At 37.8% G+C, this 18,214-nt stretch overlaps 1 protein-coding gene across 2 annotated transcripts in view; it reads right to left on the reverse strand.

The window, feature by feature from the left end:
* LOC121313435 (V-type proton ATPase subunit H-like) overlaps positions 1–18,214 on the reverse strand; it is a 65,180-nt gene that overhangs the window by 15,684 nt on the left and 31,282 nt on the right. For both annotated transcript variants that reach the window (XM_041245963.1, XM_041245962.1), the window contains exons 10-12: positions 13,972–14,150; positions 12,214–12,339; positions 7,884–7,985 (exon numbers count right to left, since the gene is read on the reverse strand). In XM_041245963.1, coding sequence (XP_041101897.1) covers positions 7,884–7,985; positions 12,214–12,339; positions 13,972–14,150 — 407 coding nt within the window. The remainder of the gene's footprint in view (positions 1–7,883; positions 7,986–12,213; positions 12,340–13,971; positions 14,151–18,214) is intronic.

Below are 18,214 nucleotides of genomic sequence, written 5' to 3' on the forward strand. Positions count from 1 at the left end.
TTAACTGTATAATGTATGAATCATAGTGCACATGGCTTCCGTTTCATGAACGCAGGAAAATGGGTCAGTATGCCAAAAAGCTGAAAAAAAATAAAAATAAAAAAAAATAATAATAATATTTACAAACCCTTTTTTTAAAAACATACCACCCCCTCCATGCCCCCTATAACAACGTAATTGAACTCGTCCGAACTTTCCCGCTGGACTTGTATTTGCTGTACAGCCAGCATCTGAGACTGAAGTGCTAGTGGTACTACTCGTTATCTCGACACAGCAGTTTATTCCAATTGTTTTGTTTTTAAACTAAACAACCAACTGCACCAATAAGCCAAAAGTAAAGTGTTGTCAATAGTGATGAAGGAAGAAATTATTAAAAAAAAAATATAAGACGTAAATATAGAGTGGAGTGGAAGAAAGCTCTGGCTTCATGATGACAGTGAAACAAATGTCAGTTACCCAGATTTGCAGTTAAAAACAGCAGCTTTTTGTTGGGAATTCAACATTCAGTTGCCCTCATATCCAGTCTCACAGTAATAGTTTGCAAGATAGCAGGTGTTTGTCTGCTGCTGTGACTGCTGCGAAAAAAGATGCACCAATGGATACCCAGATACACCACGTGGAAGCTGTACAACGGGATCGAATTGTCAGACTTTTTGATTTGGGATACAATGTGTTCAGGTCAGAAATGCCATTCCCAATATTTACAGGGTTTGTTTGTATCAGCAGGAAATGGTGCTGACTTGGGAAAGGCTTCAAGCGACAACGATCTGAAAATGATTATTTTTATGAGGATTATTGTTTATTATTAGGATTAGTATAAATCCATTAACCTTAATACATTTCATTTTCTGATAAGCATGCCATGTTAAGTGGCTGAAGTAATACAACAGCAGATCTTGAAAGAGTTTGCTTAGCCGCTTTTTTATATTTACCAAACATATGGAAATTAAAAACTATCATGAAAGAATATGCGTGTGAGCTAAAGATTTTTTTTTCCCCTTTCGTTTTTTTTCAGGACTGAGTCCGTTTGTGTTCACAATACAGTTTGGAAGTACAGCACTCGGCTCATTTTATACAGTGTGTGAACCGGATATTTACAATATCCTGTAAGGCATATTGAAAGATGTCAGCTATTGATGTATTGCTCTGGTTTTTAATATAGCATGTTTTAGATTCTTACGTATTGCTGTGGAAGAAAGCACTGAGGGAGTACTTGGTTAATTTAATAAATACAATTCTTGAATGCCTACAGTAGGATTATGGAAATTCTGCACGGTTCTCCTTATGTCGTCATTAAACTGATTAATTTCAGAAGATTGAATATATTTTACTATTTTGTGAGTTTTGTGGAGTTCGCTAAGATTTTGGTGTCTGACCAAAATTTCTACTGGAACTTCAGTTTAATGCACTGTCCATGTAGTTTAAGACTACCAGATTTTCACAGTGAAAAACAGGGACATTTTTTTTTTCTTTAATTTACTGATGCTGTAGCAACTCTGAAGCCAAAAATAACACAATAATAGTTTAAAAATTAAATATTGGGTGAATTTATTGTAGATAACTCATTATTTTATTTATATAGTGTCATCTCATCAAAACATGTTAATGTACAAAAAGCCAGATTTAAAAAAAAAAAAAAAAAACGATCGCCTAATACTATTTAAACATATGGTACACACATAATCAGAATGGTTAAACAAATAATTCATAAGAGTGTTTATTTTATTTTTGAATTTTTAAAATTTATTTATAATTGGGCCAGTTAAAATTGTATCCGGGCCAATAAAAAATACCTCAGTGGCCCAAGGAGCCAGTAGTAAAAACATCTAAATGTAAAGCCCAGCATTTCCTTTTCACTTTCACTTTTTTGATAAATACAAGGTTTAATAAATATTCAAAGTGGAACAAATAATCTGAGAAAAAAAAAAAAAAAAATCAGAAAAGGGTCTGTCATTTTAGAAGTCGTCTACAAGCAGTATGCTTCTGAATCCTGAGTAGAAGGGACATTATAATATTGTACTTGCAACTGGGATTGATTGTTGAAAGAAATTGCCTCACTCATTGTGTTTCCTGAATCTGTAAGTTGTGGAAATGGAAAAAACAAGATAGAAGAGAGACCTCAACTTTGACCTTGGTGAACTACGAATATATTAGCTGAATGTGACTCCCATTTGAAAGAGATGAGGTTAAACTCACACATTCACAGACTCCCAACCCACTGATTTTATTTTGCCTTTCTATCTTTGGTAATTCCAGGGTTCCAGATTTGCACATACAAATCTGTATTATTAACCAGAATACTTGAGTATGGCCTGTCAGTCCATAGGACTGCTGTGTTTTGTTTTTGTTGGTCGGCAGGGAAAGCATTATCAGTGCAACTGTTAATGTTCAGGTCACCAGAGCTGTACACATGTATCCTGTTCGTATATAGTTAGTGCAGAGTCAAAGGTGAACTTAAAATATATAGCTACTATTTGATGTTTTTTTTTTTTTATTTAGATTTTTGAATAACATTAAAGAGTAATTAGCAGGGTTCTGAAAAATATAGTGCTACACATCCCCACGTGTTGCTACAACTGTTTAAATAAAATACCTATTATGTTTCTTGTCATTGTTAACATCCTGAAAGCTTTTTACACTTATAACTTTAAAGAGTGTTTCAAAGCTCTTTTCAAAATGTCCGCTCTAGTGCACTGATAGTGTAAGGATTATTGCCCACATTGTCAAACAGGTAACACAGCAATAATGATCCATGATGTGGTACAGAACAGAAAAGCCAGAGTACTAGTTATGTTGGGTTTTTAAAATGTTTTTATTGCTCTTCCTGCAGTGATTTAGAGGACCAATTTCAAACCCCAGTGTACTAGAGCAGCCATTCTGAAAAGAGCTTTGAAACAGAAATAAAGTTGTGTGTGTAAAGTCGTCAGGATATTAACAATGAAAAGAAACAACAGGTACGTTATTTAAAGTTGTAGCAAAATGTGGGGATGTGTAACTATATTTTTTGGAACCCTGCTACTTACTCTTTAAGGATAGTGACAAAATATGTCAAAAAAAAAGACATACCGATTGGTATTTACGTAATGTGTGTCTTAAAACATTTTCTTGAGAAAGAATACTGTATATCGAAAACTACACTATAAATATATTAGATCTATCTAGTATACTATTATAAAATAACTAATAAAATGTCACCATAGCAATCCAACATATCAGATTATGTAGTAAAAATTAACTATATTTGTATCATATATTCTCCCTGCCTTGTTAAATGTCGTTTACTCTCTCGCCTCCTCTCCATCATTGTTTCAAAACTCAGCACCCAATCATAGCAGCCACAGCTGCTCAGTTTGTGTCCAATCACAGCAGTCTCTCAGTTGAAATCACACCTTCATCACTCCCCCAGCTTCATGTCTCTATAGGAATATGGGTAGGAAAAAAATGTCGCATCCGGTTTAGCGAGGGACTACTGATTATGAAAACCTTTTTGATAGAAAAATATTTTTGATTTGGGGGTGAAGGGGGCGCCCACTGGAGGTCCATTGGCTCCATGGCTCGCCGCTTAGGAGCTGCATCAGGGCTGAAAACCAGAGCCTCCTAGGCCCATAAGGGGCTACTAAGAGCACTGTGACCTGGTCCTGCTTGATTTTCTCCAGACACAGCGGGAGCATGGCAAGCAGTGGGAAGGCATATAGCAGCTGCCTCAGCCACTGGTGTGCCAAGGCATCTATCGCCAGAGAGTCCCTGCCTCTTGTTACGGAGAACCAGAAGGTCAATTCCTGGGAGGCAAAAAGATCTATCTCGGCTCTCCCGAATCTCTCCCAAATGAGGTTCACCACCTCGGGGTGAAGATTTCATTCTGAGATGCTGGGAACTTCCCTCGAGAGGAAGCCCGTCGCCCACTTTGTCAAACCGAGCAGGTGTACTGCCTGCAGTGAGAGGATGTTCTCGTGTGCCCACAGCAAAAGCTTGAGGGCCACGCGATGAAGCCTGGGAGACCTGAGGATGCCCCTGTGGTGTATGTACACCACCACTGTTGTGTTATCTGTATGGACAAGCACATCTTCCTCGAACGTCCTGCAAAAGAATCTACTAGGCCAGGTAAACTGTATGCAGCTCCAAAACATATATGTGTACACCCTGGCAAGAGGGGTTCCACACACCTTGCACACTCCAGCCTAGGATGGCCGCGTCCTTGGTGACGACCTCCCTTCTGGTGACGCTGCCGAGGCGTAGATGGACAGGAGGTTTCCACCAAAAGAGTGCCTTTAGACAGTGGCGACACACTGTCAATAGGCGGTCACGGTTTAACGAGAGCTGAAAAACCCTGATGTTGAACCAGGCGTGCAGTGGGCGCATGCGCAGGAGACCCAAAGGTACCGTGAGTGCTCTGTTGAGCTGAAATAGCTCTAGACAGACAGCTATTCTCTCCTTTCCGACAAAGTGGACAGCATGGACCTGGAGTCCAAGCACACTTCTAGATAGGAGGCTCTGAGAAGGCGTGAGCTAGCTCTTTGCATGATTCACCATAAGGCCCAACCGTTGAAGCTGGCTGGTGACAAGTTCTGTGTGGACCTGTGTCTATGCTGGACACTGGGCATAAATGAGCCAGTCATCCAGATAATTGTGCACTCTGATGCCATTGAATACTCAATGGGGCCAGGATAGCTTCCATACACTTTGAGAAGGCACGTGGAGCTAGGGAAAGGGAAAATGGCAAGACATGGAACTTGTACACTATTCCCTGAAAGGCAAACCACAAGTACTTCCTGTGTGCTGCTTTTATGAGGATCTTTAAATAGGCATCTTTAAGGTCCACCGTAGTGAACCAGTTGACTGGCCTGATTGACTGCAGCAGCTGTTGCATTGTTAACATTTTGAACCTCCTTTGGCTCAGATATAAATCGACCTGTCTGAGGTCGAGGATAGGTCTGAGGCCACTGTCCTACTTGGGCACTAGGAAGTACCCTTCCTCCAACTGGAGGGGTTCTATAATGTGAAAAGCCCATTTTTGCAACCTCCTGAGACACCACCTCAGCGTCCTGTGGGACCGTGACTGAATTACAGTCATGCCTTGAAAGGGAGGGGGACCGTGCTTGAACTGCAGTGAGCAGCTGGTCTGAATGGTAGTAAGCACCCAGATATCTGTGGTGCATTGACGCCAATACGCCAGATGGCTCCCTGAAAAGGAGCCCTGCCCATTCAGTTTCTTATTAACAATAGCTCCAAGAAGGCCACTTACCAGGCAACCCACAATCTTTCATTTGAAAGTGCCATGCATCCTGTACATAACAGGAATTTAGTCATATTTTCTTTTTTTATTTATTTTTGAATTTTCCATTTAAATTTCATACCAAAGATTTTCTAAATGTACCAGTCAAAAAGACCATCGTGGCGCTTCTAGTGTTAAATAGGAGCAGCTCATCCAGCTGTGGTAGCGAAGGCCTGTGGCTGTCAGAAAGGGAAATCAGAATACTATTAAAGTTGCCCAGCAGTGCATTGAACGTACTGTCTGAATAGGCACGTTTCATGATCACCTCCGAGACCCGGTACTGTTTGTTGGGGCAGAAAGCATCCACGGACAGCAGCGCTAAATTAGGCTCCTGTACCTGTGCAGCAAATGAAGCCACACTGGCTGAAATTAGGCCAGGCCCAGCTTCTCCCTATACAGGGTGTCTATAGACTGGGAAACAGCAGGAGCTGTAGCCGAGTGACCCCAGGATGACTGGATCATAAAACAAAAAATCTGGGTGCTCTGGGCGGGACACAGGAGGGGTGGTAGGCTTGTCATCAAAGATGTACCGCCTTGTCTCACCTGTAGGTAGTGGCCCTCCTGATCACTGGTAGAGGGGACAGTTGACGCCGAATGTTCACGCAGTAATTCTGCAAGCACCTTTCCTTGGTAGGAAAAAGCTGCCCAGAGATTTTTCATCAACTCTGAGTCCACCTATCACTTGGAGCGGCAACTCTTCTTATTCGGGGAAGAAAGAAGCAGCAGATGAAGATGAGGAAGATGATTTAATGCATGGGCTACTTTCCCCTGGTGCGTTGTCCAGTCTCCCTTGGCACGAGCCATGGAGTGAGGACGCAGCCATCTCTCCAACAGAGGGTGATGGGGAAGAACGCTGTGCAGGAGTACAGCACGCGGAGAGCTCTGTAGAGCTGCGGGAGGGACGTTTCTCCAGTGTGCGCTTAGAGAAATGTGCTCAAAACTCACAGAAACTGCGGTTCACCAGTGCCTCCATGGCGTGCTCTGGCCGCAGGCAGAAAGAACATCTGCCGTGCTTGTCCTCAACAGGAATGTGTCGTAGTGATAAAACCCAGGCAAGCAATGCAGTGTATAGTATACAGATGTACAGGTGCTGCATCAATCAGCTTATAGACCGCAACCGGGCGGGTCAAGACCCGAACAAGGCTGGTTTGGTACCAGAGCGCCGTTGTAAGAACTGGTCGATAGTGGGTAGGAACCGGGTCGGTTCGATGACTTTAGGCCCGGGTCAGTATGGTATGGTACTGGTTCAGAAACCAGGACAGTACCAGGCCAGTTTGGTACCAGTTCGGTGACTTTAGCAACGGGTCGGTACCGCGTCAGTTCAGTACCGGTTTGGTGACTAGCACCGGGTGCGGTAACCTTGGTCCCGGGTCAGTGACCTCAGCTAGCAATGTACGGGGATGCCCATCCGTACAAGTCACTGGTAAGACCACTCAATCAGTACTCGCATGAATGAACTAAAAACCCTGATAATGGTGATGCAAAAGCTGTCTCCAAAACGGCATCAAGATACTGTGGGAGAGATTGCAAGCCATCAGAACCGAAACAAGCATCTTGGTCCTGCGCAGCACTGTTGAACCCAGCAGCTGTTACTACATGTGTGCCGTAGCACCACGTTGTTGACAGGCTTGCACTTATATGTGAAAACAGAAAAACTAAATGAGAAATATTTTTCACTTTGACATTATGGACTTTTTTTGTGTTGATCAGTGGCAAAAACTGCTAATTAAATCCATTTTGATTCCATGTTGTAACACAATAAAATGTGGAAAAGTCCAAGGGGGGTGAATACTTTTGAGAGCCACTGTACATACATATACACACACACAGGTACAGTAGATGACTCTTATGAACAAACTCCCGATTCCCAGCAAAACGCTGTCATTAACCAAAAGTTGCCGAAAAGCCTCAGTTTTCAAGTGTATTTATATGGAACGATATATACTGTTGTGTTTAAATACACTGCCTTTCAGACTGGCCTAAGTTGACGCTGAGCCACGTCTTTAGTTGGCCGTTTTTAGGACAACTGAGATTCGGCCGTATACGTTTAGACTGCAGGAAAAAAAGACCTGAGATGGCCCAAAGCCATCCTAAAAACGGCCTGTGTAAACGCACCACAAGAGGTAAATGGTTACATTTCAGACTTAGGAACATCCTCCATTTCCATGCTGCTTGTAACTCTGAGGTTCTACTGTAGTTCTTAAATATTGCAAAGGTGGAAAGCGACTACATTTTCCTCTTAAAGTCTGCTGCAGAGTGATTACGGTAGACTGAACTGATTTTTTTTTTTTGAGGGGGTGGGGGGTCCATTGGTAGAAGCCATAACAAATTAAAAATTAAAATCTAGTTTTCATATTTTTTTCTATATACATTTCCTGCATATAATTGTGTCTTAAATAGCTGTAACTTTTTTTTTTTTTCATTATTGTTATGTACATGTTGTGGTCAACGATAAATCATATGGTCTTTCAACAATGTGTAGCAGGAGACTTCCTTTTGATATCATGTAATCATTTGTATGCAATAATATTGTTCTGGGACTCAAATTAATAATGTTTTTTAATTCTGTGGAGTAGTGTGGTTACAGTGAAAATAAATACTTGCATCTTACCGTTTTCCTCGAGGATAATGCCTCACATATTCCCCAACATCATGAGCTGCCACTGCTAAGACCTGTGGGTCATCAGAGACCTCAAGCAGCCTGGTCAGGATTCTACAAGAGAGAAAAATGGCAATTATTGTAAGAGCTTTTGTTTGAGAGCTAGCCTGATTACACATTCTACTGGTAATTGAAGACTTAAATCTGTGTGTGTGTGTCCAATAAAAACAAAATATAATTATGTTTACCTTAATTGCACTGTTTAGTTTTCATTTGGATAACCTATTTGTTCAGCATATGAATTATTAAAACTCTGTATTCACAAAAAAATCTGTGTTGGTACATCTCCAATAGGTCTGAAGTTGTCTGCGGGGTTCCACACGGCTTTACTCTAGATCGTTTGTTATTTTCATCATTATATATGCTACCATTAGGTGATATTATCCGCACACACAGAGTGAACTTCCATTGCTATGCCGATGATACCCCGCTATATCTGTCCCTAAAGCCAGGAAACACTTCTGCTGGGGAGTTACTTGCTGTTTGTCTTGCAGACATCAAGTGTTGGATGTCAAGGAATTATTTAATGCTAAATTCAGATAAAACAAAGGCTGTGCTAGTGGGCTCTCAGAACCAACTAAAACATGTGGGATTACATGAGCTCGACCATAGTAATCCCTCATTAAATCTTAAACTACAAATGAAAAATTTTATCCTGATCTATCATTTGAGACTTATATTAGGGAAGTTACTAAAGTATCTTTTTACCATTTGTGAAATATAGCCAAACTTAGACTAATTATTTATGTATCTGATGCTAAGAGATGCATGCCTTTGTTTCATCTAGAACCGATTACTGTAATGCACTTCTCACTTGTATCCCAGCTCATTCAGAATACTACAGCTAGAATTCTGACTAAAACCAGGAAAAGTGAGCAGTTACCCTGTTTTAGCCTCCTTACACTGGCTCCCTGTGCAGTATAGAATAGATTTCAAGATGTTGCTGTTAACCTGTAGAGCCCTAAATGGATTAGCACTTGGGTATTTGTAGGAGTTACTGATCCCATATCATCCAAATCGAAGTCTCAGATCACAGGATTAGGGGCTACTGGTTATTCCTAGGGTCAAAAAAATTAACATGGGAGTGTGGAAAAGTGCCCCGCCCCTGTGTGTATTTTCTGTTATATGTTGCGTGTGGTGTGTTTATAAATGTTGGTGTATAGTCATTGGTACACAGGATATAAACGGGTCTGTGTAACACGAGTGTTTAAAATGTATATCTGTATTTAAGCACGAGGATTGCACAGCACTTCACGTGCAAGTAGAAAGTAATAATATGTGAGCACGGGGAATTGCACTTTATTAATTCACGTGCAGTTGTACTGCGACTCCAATTGAATTATTGATTAGCAATCGAGTCTCGGTACAGCTGCATAAAAGCAGCATCTTTTCATTCACCCGGGGTTGTGTGTTCGGTGAGTGGAGAACGGGTGTGGAGAGGAGAGAATTAAAAACGAGAAAACTAAACAAAGTAAAATATATATAACCATTGTTTTCACTCACCGTGTTTGTTTGTTTAAGTGTTAGTCTGTTTCGTTTGTCTGTTTATTTTGGCCTCATGTGCCGTGTGCTGTTTTTGTTACAACCTTTTTATTTACTGTCTGTTCATTTATTAAACGCTGAGCGCAAGGAAGTGCTCAGCTTCCCCAAAACTCCATATCTTTGTTTATTTCCTGGTTCTGGTCTGACGTCTCCCACTCCAGCCGTCTGTGACAGGCAGGAAGGGCTTTTTCATAGAGCTGCTAAATTATGGCGTGTAATCCTTCTTTCGTCAGGGAAGCTGGGACTGTTACAGTTTAAGTCAAGACTGTACAGTGTTTGTGATACTTTTGTATGAAAAGCGCTACATACATGTAATAAATAAATAAATAATATTGCTGTACAGATGATAGAACACTTGGACTAGCTAGTGCTACCCAAATTTGTTAGCACATTTCTTTTTTTTTTTTTTTTTTTAATTATAATTTTTGTGTCTCGCTCATTAACATATGATCAGTAGCAGTAGCTATAATAGCGGGGGCACATGACTAATTCTTTAGTAATATATCTGGGAAAATAATTATTCTATTTTTTTTTTTTTTTTTAAATGCAAAGCAGTTTAACAAATCATGCATTTGCTCTGAAATTTAAACTAGAATATGTCACATTTTCTATTAGGTGCTCAAACATAAAACACTCTGAAGTAATGCAGCCCACCAGTATGTGATTTATATAGAACCCTCACAAAAGGCCAAAAATAAAAATATTCCTCTGTTCCCGTTTTGTCTCAATATTTAATTGGATCAGTAGGTGGGGAACATTTTTATTTGTTTTAACAAGCCCTAGAACAGACATGAGGTCATACACTATTTTCACTTGCCTAATTAATTTTCTATACTGATATTCTGTGTTATAATCACACAAAGACATGTGATAAGTACTGTTTAGTCAAAAATTGTGCTGAAGTATTTACTGCACTTCTCAATTGAAGGGAATGTAAAATAAACCAGCATGAGGAACACAATGCAAATCTAATATACCATTAAAACAGCAGTGAAAGGGGCTGAATGACTAAACTAAAGTTTCTCTATGTCAGCACATTCATTTATACTGTACACGGAGGTGTCTTTCTTTTATTTACAAGCACTGCTATTGGGTACCATTTGTATCTGATTTGCATTATGTTTCCTGCATTTAATGTTACATACCGTTATATCAAAATTGTTTACATTCATTACTGTATGTAAATTGATATCATTCTTACCTACAATTACAATGCACCCAAAACTGTAGCTCCTCAAATGGAGCAATTTAGCTGGGTCTGCTTTTTATTTATCAACAGCAGGGGGGTGCGGAATTGAAAAAGGGTTATTAAAAGGGTCTATAGTGTTATCTTAAACATAGTTTTTCAGTTGAGATTTAAATGTCCCCATATAAAATCCCTGGTCAAACAATTTAGATGAGAAAACATTAGGTTATTATCATAACCCTGGTTCCCTGAAACAGAAATTAATCGGTATTAATCTCTTTAAGACCCAAAACCCTGAATAAAATATATCAAAGGTGCTCACAGAGACTCTATGACGCAGTCTTGTCTGCTCGCTTGGGCATAAAAGGACAGCATTCAAAGAACTCAGTACCATTTTTCCTTCAAGCCTGCTGCAATCACGGACACAATGATCTTGAAGGTTAATGGTTACATTTCTATTTCAGGGAACCAGGGTTATGATAATAACCTAACATTCCCTTTCAAGTACAAAATGTAACCATTATCGAATGGGTCAATATATGCAAGCCATCACAAGGGCAAGATTGCTGTACGACCGGAATGCTACATGGATAAGCCGAAGGCTGCCATTCAGAACCACAATAACAAGTAGTTAGAGCAAAAAAAATTGAGGGAGAACTCACCTCTATGACTGTGTTGTAAGGGTTGGCTGAGAAGCCACCTTTAATACTCTAGTTCCAAAAACAGGATTTTGAGGATCCACGACATTAAGTCTGTAAAACCTAGTAAAGGTATGGGGAGTAACCCACACCACTGCATGCAAATATCCTTGACAGATATAGCAACAGACAGTATAGCGCCTGAGGGTCTATATTCCACTGAATAATAATTGGATTATACAGGTATACAGATATTTTTTTAAACGTAAGTGTAACTTAGGTACCTGCTGAAGGACAGAGATAACTCCTTACCAAGTTCATCATATAAGCACTTCTCTTGATATATTAAAATAGGAAGTGTGACATAGATACAAATACCTTCTCTATATTACAGTTCAGTTTATTAGACATAAAACGAAAAAAGAACTAATAAAAAAATAATTTGGACAGCTGAATTGACATGATAAATTAGAATTTTAAGTCGATGAACTGTTAAATACAGTTCATCTAGACAAATGCTAAATGTCTCCCAACATGTTATGTCACTTTGTATAGGTCAAGCACACCATCAAGCAGTTTAGCAGACTGATTAATATTTCACCTTTAAAATTCCAGTCATAGTATTCTGATTTCCATTCACGGGTAAGTAAATTATTACAATAATACGGAAGGTTATCATTTCCTTTTATTGCTGAAAAATCTGTTCCCTGCTTGCCTTCCTGCCAAGGAGTACTTTGGATGGAATACAAAATAAAACCTCTGCTTGACACATTGATCAGCTATAAACATGTACATGTATAAGTCATTTAAACTGTATTAAAAATCAGCTACTTTTACATATTATCAACTAAAATTAAGTAATTTTTATTTTAAATGTGTATTGTGTTGGGAGAAAGCTTAATCTTAACACACTTACTTAAGTAGTTCATAGTTCTTTTCGTTTAATCGAGCTGCATTTTCCCTCCAGAATTTTTCTGACTTGTGTACAGGGCTCCACTCCAAGCGTCCAGACTTTAATTCAGAACTGTATTCATCAAATGAGCTGAAAAAAGAGAAAGAATATTAGATTAAAGCTAATACCGATCAGATAAAACCGTTTACATCCTTCTACTGCAAAATCCACAGATAAATTAGTAAAATGATCTGCTAGGGCAATACATGTAGAATGAAGAGCCATATATTGAAAATAAAATAAACATGGCTGCTAAGAACCTAAATTTAATTAATTCTACCTGTTCCACACTATTAGGACTGAGTGATTTCTAACTAAACTTTGCTCAATTAAGATACTTAAAAACACTAAAAAAGCTAAGCTCCCTAAAAGTGCACATTTTATTCTTTAAAAGGGGCCAAACAAAAAGTGTAAATTTAGCAGTACTGCAGTGTTTTTATTGACTACAAGAGGAATGGAGATGTTGCTATTGAACAAACCACCTTATTGATTAAGCCTCTACAGAATGATCTTGCTTTGATAAACACATTTTGAATGACTTAAGCCCGATTACAGTTCTCAATAATACAATGCATTACAGAATTCTTGAAAGATATTTTTAATAGTGGAAGATTATAAATCAATTAGCTGCAAAATATAAATACATACATGGTACCTCATACATAAACTAATAAATTGGTAAAGCTTTCGTACTGTGTAATCTCTTCTCAGGATGAGGCGACAAAGGACATTATATATATATATATATATATATATATATATATATATATATATATATATATATATATATATATATATATATATTCCTGTTACCAATTTATTCAACACTGGATAACATTAATTCTCAGCACTGTTCACATATGTACGAAAAACACTAGCAGAATTAGCCTTAGAAGAACAACATAATGAAAAGATTGTTACCACTACATCTTAGATTTTATTAGAAATTTTCAAGGCCTATTTTTGGCACAATCACAATTTTTTGCAAGTTCTAAAAAAAATAAACATGAAAATAAAACAAAAATAACTATTTAAAACTATAAGGATTGCGTACATATTTGTTTGTTTTATTACAACATGCAATTGGAAAACCTGTCAACAGAACGGTCTTGATTAAATTATATAGTATTGAGAAGTATACATGCTGCCTGTGTGATTAGGGCGCACTGGTAAACTTTTGCATTGTTTCTGAAATCAGTTGTCTTTATCGTTTCAGTTTTCTTTATTGCTAATATGACTTTAAAATAACCCATAGGAATGAACAAACTAAACCTTCTGCCACAGACCTGGCAATTTGTATGTAAGGGTGCAAGGCAAAAACTAAATTGAATCAGGTCAACCAAGCATAGTCCTTTAATGAACCATTTAAAATTATTTTTAAAATCTATTTATTTCTTTATTTTTACATAATGGCATTAGATTGTGATGTTAAGGAACAATGCCCTCAAGCCCATGAATCTTCCGCTTCATAATACATAAATAAAGAACAAAAAAAAGCTCTTTTAAAAAAGTTAAATACTTTTTTTTTTTTTTTTTTTTTTTTTTTTTAGCACTGTTTACTGTCCAAGTTAAATAGGAAAAAAGCCAATGCCAATAATTTTTTTTAATGGCTGCTCACTGTACAGTAGGAACTCTACAGAAGAAAAGTGACACAGACAACTGTATTAAGCCATCAATTGGTAACAAAAAACAAAGAAACTGGTTAAATTATCAGCATCATACCTGAGATCCTGAACACTTTCACCAAGCTTCTCCAAAAGGAACTTGATATCCTCAGAGATGTCTTCATCATCGTACTTCTGCTGTTCCAGATTCTCCAGCTGCTTCAGCACTTTACATTGGATCATGGCCAGAGCATATTCTTGGTGTGTCTCTTTTTCAGCAGATTTCTCTAAGAGATTCTAAAGATTTGAAACAAAAAATATGAGTAAAAATTTAATTTTTTTTACAGTCACTTCACGTAATTGCCAAGTTTAAACATGTTAAATAAAAGAAAACAAGAAAGCAAGAGATTCATATAATTACTGTACCTTTAAAAAGCTCACAGAAGATTTTTACACCGACAGCCAGTTTGTGTGCACACTTTCTTGTTTTCTGTCTCGGGTTAACACGCACGGTGCAAAAATAAATACATCAAGCTTGTTCTGCAATAGTCCTCTATATTTTGAGTATTGCTTTAGGTTTGTTGATGCAGTTTTAACATTAAACTTGTTTTATACAACTATCCCGAGCAACTGTAAACAAACTCTCCGGTTTATAATGGCAGTTTAATTTGTGATGCTCTAATGTAAGTTCTTTATGTCAGATCCTCAGGAGTGCGTTGTGGAGAACAACGGCAGATATAAAGATATAAACACCTTCTAAAAGTATCATCCATCCATCCATTATCTGTAACCACTTAATCCTATAGAGGGTCGCGGTGAGCCGGAGCCTAACCCAGCAGACACAGGGAGCAAGGCAGGACTACACCCTGGACGGGACGCCAGTCCATCGCAGTTAAAAGTATCAGCTGAATATATTTATTAAACACACCATCTTTTGGGGAAGATAATTCTGTCATGTTAAAACCTTCTCTTTTTAGAAACATCAGTGGGCTTAAGCAGTACATAGACCAAATATACTATTTTTTTTTTTTTAAATGATATAATAGGTTGTGTTGAGAGCTCAGTTATAAAACAAAAAACTTGTCTGTCCATTATTTGATCATTTTCATTATAAAAATATGACGAAATACTGTTCTGGCAAATATTTAATTTTGCTTACAGAAATATAGGAATGGCTAATTATTTCTGTTTGTATTAGTTTGTAACTTGTAAACGATCCTCACACTCACGGAGTTCGTTGCCCCTTTAAAATAGACCCAGGACACAGAAATGGAATTTTCTTAGCGCTGACGCACACTTTTAATAAACACCAATCAAATAAATTAAACAAAACAAACAAACACCTAGCTCCTTCCTGGAGCACTAACTATACAGTCTGGAACCTAACTGAACCAGGACAGCTAAGCTGTTTACCTGTAACTCAAACTTCCACGGTTTCCTACAGCACTTAACCTTGACTGCTTGGAAGCAGACCACAACTTCTGCCTCCATACACACAGCAGCCCTGAACAAACTGCCTGTCACTCTTAAATACCCTGCACCTGGCTCTAATTTACAACTACCATCAGGTGCAGGGGATTAATAAACAATTAAACAATTACACAATTAAACCCCATAATACCCAAATGTGCATTCTCACAAGGTTTTTAGCAGGGAAGGATTTTAACCCCCTCCCTGGTACCTTACAAACTTTATACTTGGATTCTTAGGACTAGAAGAGGCAGGAAGTCAGTATTGCAGTAACATGGCTTAATTTAAAGCCAATACCTCAATCTCAGCAGTTTATGTACATTTGTTCTGCGATACACTGGCAGTATACAAAGCAGGATGAATAGGACAGCTACTTGCCATCCGTCTCCACCATTGGAAGTGTGCAATGCCATCAACCGAAATTTCATTACTTAGTATTTTTTTTCTTGATCTGATCCTATACATTTATTAAAATAATACAATTATATATAACAATTTTTGTATGACCTATATTTTTCACAACTTACACACAGTTTGTGTACATGTACATGTCAAAACCACTCTTTCAGACAGGCTACAACAAGTAATTTGATCAGCCAATCAAAAATCGCTGATAGATATTTAAACTGTATTTTATTGAAAAAAAAAGGATTTTTATTTAGAAAGTAGAACTAATAAATTGTATCTTTAACTTTGCATGTAAGTTTGCGCCCCCATCAATAAGCTATCCTGGTCTAAAGATGCACTGACACCATTCTTTCTTGAATTTGCAAACCAGGAAAAATATTAGACTCTTACATAAGGGCCATTAATCTAGTAATGTCTCCTAGTTATACACTTGCCTTTGGGTTAAAATGCAAATAAGCAATCATTAAGGCAAACTTGAGGGTGTAATTAACATTATCTTATATAGTCTTACTAAAGCAATAAATAAAACAGAGTGATTGCTGGGTCGAGTGCTATCCCACTGCTGCAAAGGATTAATAAAATGATTAATTTGTGGTAGGAGCACTGCAGAATAAGTCTGTCAGCTGTAATCGGATGGGATTTTACAAAGCCCCAGTTCCTTTCACACCTTGCCTGCGAATACAGATTTCCTTATAAATAGTGTGCATTCTATATGCAAGTATCGGTTTTATTCAAATGATCATTTGCAAGCATCATACAAGCAGCTCATTAGAGCCATCATGTTTTATGATACATATCGTGTTGTGAGCATCATATCGCAATACGTACTGTATCCTGACATGACTGTATCGTTATACCCCTCGTGATGGCAGTAGTCGATGGGCCACCATTGATTAACCTACCCGTTCCTGACTGACACTAGTAGTTTCTCAAACCACAGTTTATTAATATTATTATTATTAATAGTAGTAGTAGTATTCACTTGTTCCAACCAATCAAGCACATTGGTATTAAGTCAAATAAGGAAAAGAAACAGATTTATGCCTAGCCTCTTTCTTTAGTGACTTTAAAAAAAGGTAAAGATTAGAAACTTTAGTGCATAACTTCACTTTCATCTTACTTTGAGTGTACACTTACATGCCTGTATTTTGGAGCCTTCAATCAAGGCAATATTTTCTTGGAAGCACTACTGCACATTATTCACATTGTGGAAACAGGTGACACCCAGATGAGGGTCAACCATGTTGATTGCTATAATTTGCCAAACAACTGGACAAACAGTTACTTGATTTTTGGCCTACAAAAGTGGTCAACTTTATAGACAGCAGCAATCAGCACCAATTCAAGTAGCTTTTTCATCATATGAAATGTCAAATCCATACCACTGACCCTCACGTGGGTGTCATCAATGCTTACATCTCAATAATGGTTCACTAGACAGCTTCCTGTAACCCCAATTATGATACACTCACTAACTTGTACAAGAGAAGGTTCTCATCAAGTCTGATTGTTAAGTCTAGGAGCAAGATGCACCTGGGAATTCTGGTAAACTTTGAGCTCTGTAAGACTGACACAGTCACACATTTAGTTTGATAAGCGCTATAGAGATTTTTGACAAATCATTGAAGCCTTAAAGGTTGCCATACACCGGATCATTAAAAAATAAATAGAGCCTTTTACACACATTTTACACACACACACACAAACAAACACACAGGGGTGTCACTGGAGGGAAGCAAAATAAATAGGACTCAATCCAATATTTTTTATAATATACTGTGCAACAGATAGGGGTCTGAGCAATGACAGCTCACTATTAAAATAAAAAAAAATACTTTTTTAAATATTATTTTCATTGAATGCAAAAAAAATGTATGGATTATGAATTACAAAACAATTAAGAACTGGATATACTTGGGGAGTGTGGTTTATGAATCAATTATGCATTAGGTGTTGAAGATGCCTGGTATGGTATGTTAATTAATATGGTAAGTGTTTGTAACAATAATTATTCTTTTGTGTATATGAACAGGAAAGAATTATAATTTCTGTGGGTTTCAATTTACATAGAAAATATCAAAAGGCTTTATCAAAAATAGCTACATTTCATAAGTATGGCCATTGGTGTGCAATCATGTTGCTGCCCTACAAGAAACTGGATCAAAATGAGTGCTAATGAAAGAGGTATAATTATTGAGCAGCCCTACTAGCTCATAGGGAAAAAAAAAAAAAAATCACCTCACAGGCCATCTCTACAAGCTTAATGTGCGCTGTGCTACAGTGTAAGTGTACAACTATTTTCTAGTTACAAGAGCTTGATACAAGATGTTCACAAAACTAGTATACCAGTTCTCTCTTATTTATTCTCTGCTGACAAATGTATGTCAGCAGAAAAACACAGTGACATTCAAAGAACTATACTGTTTTATCACAGCTTTTTCTGGCCTCAGCATTTTTAGACAGTAAACTAGCCAGCTAGAACC

The sequence above is a fragment of the Polyodon spathula genome, chromosome 3 (genome assembly GCF_017654505.1).
Source record: "Polyodon spathula isolate WHYD16114869_AA chromosome 3, ASM1765450v1, whole genome shotgun sequence".
Taxonomy (NCBI): Eukaryota; Metazoa; Chordata; class Actinopteri; order Acipenseriformes; family Polyodontidae; genus Polyodon; species Polyodon spathula.